Genomic DNA, 9570 nt, shown 5'->3' on the forward strand with positions numbered 1-9570 from the left:
TTTTTTTTTGCATATAATTCCAGGCCCTATTTATTACAAAACCTAAATTGGGTGCCTATTACTTTTTTTTCATTAATGATTTTAGATATGTGTTTAAGGATTAATTTTTTATCGAGCTTAGCAAAGAATAGAAGAAGACTTTATAGGACGACAGGAAGATGGAATATTTGGAGGTTTACTTGGTTTCGGAATTAATATTATGACTGATTATTCCCATTTGAGAGGGAAGTTGGACAGTCTGAGAATATAATTCAAAACGTAGGTTAGGTGAATTAGTGTGTATCTGATACTAGGGCGATATCAACTTTTTTTCAGTTTAAGTTATTATTAATTCGTTTTTGTGGTTGGCGTCTCATATTAGGATGACTAATGATTGATGTAAGGAATTATTTGGTATTTTGAGCGTGGAGGTGGTCGAGAACTTTGATGAAGTTACTATCTCTCGAGAGATAGTAGTGGGTTTATCAGTGTCTTTGAAATTATTATCGTTGTTATTTTTATTGCTTATATTACCATATTTTTTTGAGATGGGCTTACGGAAATGTTGAAGATCATTATAGACTTGACAACCTTTACAGAAAGTACATTTGGCGGGTGTTGTATTGGATTTGCTGCATCTGATGGATGAATGGTTTTTTCCATAACGGACGCATCTTGGTTGGTATGAGCAATATTTTTTTGAGTGGCCATACTCTTGGAAGTTGAGACGCTGTAGAATATCATTGCGTTTGTGGGGTTTCTCTACTTAAACTTTTGTGTGAAGTAGTGATCTTAGGTAAATATATTCTTATTAATTATTGCTGGATCGAGATCTACAAAAAATACTGTTAGTTTGTTTTTTGTTTTATATTGAAGAACGTTTGCCACATGGCGGACAGAGAACCCTTTACCTTCTATGGCTGTATCTATTCCTGTGGTTGGTGTGGACGGGTGAAGGTTTCGAATGATTACGTGAAAAGTTTTTTCTTCTTGGGGCTAGTATTCGTGGTATTGTGCCTTTTAATTTTTAAGAAAATGAATTACTTAACGGTAATGTTTGGATTTAGATGTTTGAACTTTTAAATCGTTGTAGATGATTTTAATTGAAAATTATCAGAACCGATTAGATGTATTAGTTTGTTGCGGAATCCAACGAAATCTAGTATACCACGAATTGGTTATTTTTTCGTTTTGATGATATCGTTGTTGATGTTGTTTTCGTTGCTTCCAGAGTTTTTTGTGAGTTCTTCATTTACAGGATTTTCGTTCATAGCGATGAGGGAAAATTTGTTTAACATTGTAAACGTTGGATATTTTTTTTTTTAATCTGCAGCATCAGTCGATGAAATATTACGTTTCGAGGTGTTTCTTGGTTTTGACGTTATGGATGATTTGTGTTTACGTCCATTTCGACTAATGAATTAAATACGTCACTTGATGTGCATTAATGCACGATTACTACGCGATTTATTATGATTATTCGGTGATCCAGTTTTATTATTTATTTTGGTAATGGAACCGGTTGATCTTTGTGTTATTCCGTTATTTGTCGTTGATTGTGTTTTCGATTAATGTCCAAGCACCTACTGTCTTAGTGGTATAAATTTTTATTTAAATAGATTATTAATTTATTTAATTTATATATTATTATTGTTTTTAAGCTAATGTGAGATGTTTTTGAGATATATTTGTTTTTATTATAAAATATCGAAACTTGAGGTTTATTTTTTGTTTACGAAAATTAATTTTATTTATGCTAGATGCAATTGTATTAAGCAGAATACGGTTTATCGCAAGTGCGTTGCGGTCGATGTTCGTAACGAGATTGCTTTGTAATTAATTAAAAACGAACGTAAAATATTGTACTCATATTATACGAGAACATAGGTACTGTTAAATCTTATAAATACGAACTAATAATATAATGTTATGAACTAGCTACTATAAATTATAATAATCATAAATAGTGTATAATTTTTATAGGTATATACCGTATAGTGTAAACGCATACTAAAAACGTTCTGTATTGGACATGGAAATTAAAACGTATCATAATATCAATCATTAACATTTTCAAGAATCCTCAATTAAAAAGACACCACCTCTGCATGCGTTGTTTGCGTCTGACAAATGCACAATATGGACAATTTTCGTTCATTTATTCAGATGTAGTATTATTAGCTCCTATAATATTTGTACTCATGTCAAAACACGTTGCAAGTGATAGGTACATACATTTTGTACTGTGTCATTTATAATATTTATACTATATAACAATTATAACATTATAACTCGTATACCATTTCATATAATTCTCAAAACGTACAAATATCTAATCTTTACTAAAAAAGGTATTCTTTTTTATTTTGTTTAAATTGCATTCAAGTCTATTCCACAAATTATATTACCTTTCTCTATCATAAACTGTTTCATTATAACCATAACGACTATGACTATGAGTGCATTGAAATGCATATAATTTTATATCTTCTACATCTACCTATTTAAAACTATTTTAATCATTTTTTCATAATTTTTTTTTTTTTTATTTACTATACAATTTCCATTTTTAGAATACCAGGGTTTTGAATACTAACTTAGTTATTGTTACATATATATATATATAATTCAATATACTCGAATGAGGGTTTTTACATGATATAGTTAGGAATTCATAAAACAACATTTTGACGTAACGTATGTCTTTTTTGAGAGTAGAGAATAACCGAAATATTATTCATTGCCTATTGTAAAAATTTAATGAAAATTTAGATTATTTTATTTTACGAAAGTATGAAACTATATTTCATAATTCTATACACTAATAAATTAAAGAATGAACTCGACAAGCATTTCGTGTTGTTTTTAAACGTATGGAAATTATTAAAAACTGATATTTTTGGTTTTATAATTACGTTTTTTATTTAAAATTTCTTCTCAAACTCTCTTTTATGTTTATTATTATTGTCAACAAAGCTAAAGTTATATAATTTAAAATTAAAGTAAATAAAATAATCATAATATTAAACGAAACCTTGGTAATTAATAAATCTTTGCAGAAATATTAAGCATTTGATGGCTCCGAATTACTTCTTTAGCAATATTAAATACTCTAAATATTGTTGTTTTTGAATAAAACGTTGAATACATTTTATTATAATGCATGAAAGATTATATAATAAGTTAATTTATAACCAGGGACGTACATGTATATATTTTTGTTTTATAGATATTAAATTACATTACTTAATTTTAATGTTCATTAATATAATTTTTAATAAAATAATTTAAAATAAAGGTCAACTATTATTGTTATGGCTTGGCATCAGTAACACCATCACATATTTACCAATGTTAGATGCATAATATTAAACAAAACATTAAAGCCTTAAATATTTAATAAAATATTTAAAATTTATTTATTTTATTTAATATTTATTTATTATAAAATAATTAAAAAAAAAATTTTTTTTTTAGAATTTGCCATGGTTAACATCGTTATATATTGGATTTAATATTATTAGAGAACTCTATACGATTATATGATAAAAATAGATACTCAAAATAAAGTATTTGCATTTTATATTGATAATAGTTTAATGTAATATGTTTATGAAAAAAAGTTAGTTGATAAATTAAAATCATTAAATTATAATAATATGTTTACCTAAAATGTGTTTATATTAATGTTACGCATTATAAATTATTAATAATTCTGTTGGCATAAATGGTCATCGTCGGGAATTATATAGAATAATGTATTAGTGCAGATTTTGACATTTTCAATTAAAATGTAAGCTTAATATAATTTTAAAATAAAGTTCAGCATTCGGAATTTACTTTCTTAGTATATGATTAGTGAATGCGGAAAAAATTTAACAGCACAAAAAGTTTCAATGCGGTATTCATCTCAATAAAAGAGTAAAAGATTAAATAACTGCTCTTTGTCAAATAAAGTTTTTGTGTTCCATTGCCGCAACTATAAGTATTCAGTTATATATATATATGTATATACAGTAATACAGGAGATGCCGGAATAACAGCTCAGCATTTTTTACAAAAGGAAACTTATGAAAATCGAATTGTTAAACTGATTTCAAATAAAATTAAATGAAATTTTAATTAAATAGATAATAAAATGTTTGTAATTACCTAAGAGCATGATTGTGCAATATGATAATACATTTCTTATAAACCTCGATTAGCCAAATAAATAAGAATTAAAAAGAATATCTACAGTTTTTTATTTCAATTATATTTTAAAATGTCAGTAACCAGTGAGTGTAACATTATCGATTATTATCCATTGTGTTTTCATCAAAGGTTTTTAATATTAATTTGATAAAATATAGAATTTCATATTATAATTGTATATGTCTTTTTCTAGTCTTTGATTTTGAATTTATTTAAATTAAAAATAAACAAATAGAAAATGTAATAAATTAAAGTGAAGTTTAGTTGTAAGACATAATTTCATATTTATTTTATATTATATATTGTCGGTAATGTAGTAGAACGTATACGCTGGTTTACGAGGTATAACGATTTCTCTATTTTTGATTGATGCATATACGAGTATGTATTATATCATTTGTGCTACGAATGTATACGAGTAGCTATACTATAAACTTTAAAGCTATAAAAAGCATTAACGAATGTTGATATTTTTTTGTACAAAAATCAAAAATATATTTCCTTGTTAGTACGTTAGAGATAGGTGTGGATTTAGAAATTAAAAAGGAAGAGAGCTAGTAAAGTGAGTTACTGCCATAATTTGTTACACATGTCGATTTGTACAAAGTCTTTCTTTCGTCTAAATTTTTAAAGTTTTTTAAGTACCTACGTCCGATATAGTTCTACCTAATTTCTAACGGGGGATTCAGCCCTCAAAGCCCCTCTCCTCTTGTATCCGCACCTAGTTAGAGATATAGTCGAATTACATTAATTGGGGACGGTTATTATTAATAAATTAAATTAATAATATACATTTTTGGAAAAATACACTGGCAAAAAAAAATTCCAATCGTTACTACTTTACGAAAAACATATGTAAGTGATTGCTAAGATGTTGTGAAAAGTATCAGAAATTATGTAACTGGTAAAAACCATATTTCATAACTGCAGCACACCTACCCCCCGTAAAACAATCAAAATATTACATTCATACTTTGAGCATTTTTAATCATATTTGTTTTATCTATAGTATAATATACTTTTCTTTCGTTGGTTTTTTTTCATTCTAAATTATCAGACTATAGCATTCAGATTAATTTAAGTTCTGAATCCTTAATCTGTTAGATATATAAAATTTACACAAATACTCAAGGCTGGGCAAGTTAACGATTTTTTTAACTCGTTTAGTTAAGTTATTTTAAAATAATAAAGTTAAGTTAAATTAAAAGTTACTCATATTTTTTTCGTTAACTCGTAAAGTTAAAAATTAACTTTGAAAAAAAAAGTAATTTAATTTAAAGTTAAGTTACTTTTTTACTTAATTTAAAGTTAAAATTTTTTAATTTGCAAAAATAAAAAATTGCACACATAATATTAGTTTTTTTACGCTCAAGAAAATTACTGGGGAAATTTAAAATGATACATAAAAGTATTAACTAGCTATAAAAAAACCTACTTTTCTAAAATAAATCTTAGTCCTGAACTAATATTCAAATCAATATACTCAAGTGGTACATCCAAAAATTAAAAAAAAAAAAACACTATTGATAGTTTTCTTCTAACTGTTAAGATACCAATATTTTTAATTGATTTACACAAATTTTAAAAATCAAATAGGCAGTACCTACTACCCAAATATACTATATACTATATACTAAATACTGAGTAGACAAAATGCAGCCACCGTGTAGTTCAAATACTAGGCTCAGCACAACATGGATAATTATTATCAGTCAAAATATAATTATTTGTGTTATATTTTTAGATAAAATAAAACAAATGTTAAACCTTTAATAAATATCTTAAGCAATTACATATTTTGTAAGCTTTACATTTTTTGTACAACAAATTTACATACCTATTATAGAATATAAAAAATAACTGTACATTTAAAATACTTAATTATATTTATAGAAGTTTTCTTTACATACTTATGAATTTTTATATTATACAATTATTTGAAGTTTACCAATTTTGTACTTCCACTGTTGCTAAACATGGTAAATAATAAAAAAGTTGAGTCATGACTACAGTAATCATTGTTGAAAGTTACCACATATCATTTAGGTAACATAAATAAGATAATCAATAATCTCCTTTATGTGGCTATATAACATATAACATATATGAACAAAACACATGCTAGTTGAATAATGAAATAATATTGGAAATTATACCACAGTTGTTTTGTGATTAATCCCTCATCGACATTCACTCTTATGGTATTTACTATTTTCACAGAATATTTTTAGGATTTCCATGGGTTTATGGTGTGTATACAATAACAATGTTATAAAAATATAATGATAAAATATAGCCCATATAATGACTATTAAAGTTATATTTCATGTTATTTTTCTAGTAAATTTTTATAGTAAATTATAAATATACTAAAAACCTCATTTAATAATTTGCGTTATTCTTTGCACTAAAATTAAATTAATTTAGATACTTTTAAATAAAATTAACTTAAAGTTAACACGTTAAATCTTAAAAAAAAAGTAACTTATTAAGTTAAAAGTTAATTTGTAAAAAAAAGTAACAAATTAATTAACTTCATTAAAATTAACTTAACGTTTTAACTTAATTTTAAATTTTAACTCGTTAATGCCCTGCCTTGCAAATACTACATGGTGCGTTAATAAGCACATTAAGCACCAACTAAATACTACTTTAATTGTATACCTATGGTAAGTATTAATTATAATAAGTAAATTAATTTTACTTGATATTTTGGGTGTACTTCTTATTGTACATTTTTACATTGCGATCTGTATCATATTTCAAGTCATTAGTACATTGACTAGAGTAACTTATATGGGTGTTAGTATACTGTATACCATTTACCATCACTCAAAACACCATGACCAAAACAAAATATGTTTTATGACTATAAAGCATGGAAATATAATTATCAAGTATGATGATTTGATGATTTAGAATAAATAATATGCATGATTTGGGAGTACAAGACTAAATTTAAATACTAGGGTCGAGATGTGATGTAATCAAGATTGCTTATTTTGGTTTTATTACTTAGTATTTAATATCGAATACGAAAACAATAGAAAATCACGTTATATCGAAAGAAAACTTATTTATATGTATTATAATTTCAAAAAATCTGAATAAAAACCTATATGATTTTATGTACATTAGTAAAGGTTTTATTACGATTTGTTATTTTTAGGTGAAAAACAGTATTCGCGTGTTGCGAGATAATGTAACCACGGATCTGTGGATTTACACTTTCAACGATTTGGTGCTTAGAGAAGACAATTTCACAGATAACGTGGCCAAAAGGTTGATGAAGTTTGAAAAAGATTTGATTTATGCAATTAAGCGTAGTGGTTGGGACGGTGAAGAAGGCCCTGAAGTAACGCAATGGACTTTCACTGGTGCATTATTTTACTCAATAATTGTTATTACGACTATAGGTAAGTGAATCCACGATCACAATTTAAGTACATTTTTAAGTATAGATTATGCATATTAATAATTATTAGATTTATTCCACTGTACGATAATATTTTATTTTAACGCAGAATGAATGATAATGTACTCATAGTGTAACCACATTTTTAAACGTTTAATTATATACATATGTATTTGTTTATTAATTAAGATATTCATAAAAAAAAAACTTATAATTTGGTATTCAATTATTTTTGTTTTTTTATTAAACTTTTAAGTTTTGTTTATTACTCGTAAATGTAATACTAAAAATTTATATCTTTGAAATGTTTAAAAAAACAACTCTAAGAAAAACTAAATTATTACGATACTGATATATTCACAGTATTTTTTAAGTAAAGAAACCAAAGTTAAACTTTGTATTAGGTGAATTTCTAAGTTTTAATAATGTTGGATAGTTTATCTATTAAGTTTTAATAATAGTTTATTAACGATAAAATGTAATTAATTAAAATTTATCAAACGTAATAATTATTATTCAAACAAAATAATTGTATATTTTCTGAATCTTTCTCACATGTTCGCATTGATGGCATATACTTTATTATTTATTACGTTTTATTTTTGTTATTTAATGGATATAAAGTAACTGACGTATGCCTTGTTTTAAAATTAAGTCAACACCATAATTAATTTATGTTTTATATATAAACAAAAAATTTATTATGTCAAAAAGAAATGACAGTTAGTTTTAAATAAATAGCTGTAGTTTTGGTTTTAACTTAATAATAAATCATATAAATGTATTTAATATAATTAATTATATGTTATCTTACTTTACCCTTAATTCTTGAAGTGTTGATATTTTAATATAAATAAATATTAGTTTTTGTTTCATCATTGACAAGTTCATGAACACTAGCATTTAGCCCCATCTATGAAATTCCTTACTTTTATGAAATATTTAATTTAAAAACGATGTATTTATCCAATACTAACAAAACCAACAAAATAAAATTACATTATATACTGGTGTTTATTAAAATATATGGATAAACTTTGTAATAAACATTTTAATATAATATGACTTAAATGTTTATTTCGCTTATAAGTCGTAAGTACCTAATAATGTCAGTCGTTCACTATGCAAGGAAAATAAAATTGTTTTACTGTGTACTCGTACATTTTATTTATGGTTTTTAATGATTTTTTTTCAATAATGAATGGTACTATAGTTAATCTAACTCAACATTTTTATATTTTATTCCGTAATAAAGTAACATTCGCGAATATGTTTAAGTTAAAATTTAAATAACATCATTAACATCACTAAAATTAGCCTATAACATAATATAAGTAAAATAAAATAATATAACTACCAGGTGTTGGTTATCTTAGAAACTCCCAACGCAGTTTATAATTTAAGTAAGTTACAGATTGAATAAGTTCTCAAAAAACTTATTCCAACATAATTTATCATTAAACTTTTGTAAGAAAGGTAATAAAAAAGTATTTTGTTTTATCTGTTTACAATATATATACTAAAAAATGACTAAAGCTCTATTTTTATTAGAAGTAATATTATTTTTTTAACATACTGCATTTTTTTTTATATTGAAAATAATCCATTTATGTTTCTTAAGTACAGGTAAGGATTTTTTCGTAATCTAAATTCAACATGATATAATATATAAATAACTTTAAGTAGTTAACTAAATATATTTTAAAAAAAGAATATTTTACATTACATTCAGAAAATAATTTCCAACAGACATTTTAAAACTAATAGTTTCTTACGGTTTTTACTGTAAAATTTAATTTTCACAGATTATAAAATGTTTAACATTTATTGTAAATTATAATTTTATTAATAAATAAAAAACTGAATGATATGACTAGAGCCCGGAATTATATGCACTAAAAACGTACAAAATATGCATGCATTTATGGGATGATTATCATTCAAGTATGCACTTAAAATATGCAAAAATATGCGAAAATCTG

At 24.7% G+C, this 9570-nt stretch overlaps 1 protein-coding gene across 1 annotated transcript in view; it reads left to right on the top strand.

Annotated features, from left to right (window-relative positions):
- LOC112681785 overlaps nucleotides 1-9570 on the top strand; it is an 84315-nt gene that overhangs the window by 4305 nt on the left and 70440 nt on the right. Inside the window, exon 2 of the mRNA XM_025552101.1 lies at nucleotides 7343-7589. Coding sequence (XP_025407886.1) covers nucleotides 7343-7589 — 247 coding nt within the window. The remainder of the gene's footprint in view (nucleotides 1-7342; nucleotides 7590-9570) is intronic.

Source organism: Sipha flava, unplaced genomic scaffold (assembly GCF_003268045.1).
Source record: "Sipha flava isolate LNK unplaced genomic scaffold, YSA_version1 197_pilon_pilon, whole genome shotgun sequence".
Taxonomy (NCBI): Eukaryota; Metazoa; Arthropoda; class Insecta; order Hemiptera; family Aphididae; genus Sipha; species Sipha flava.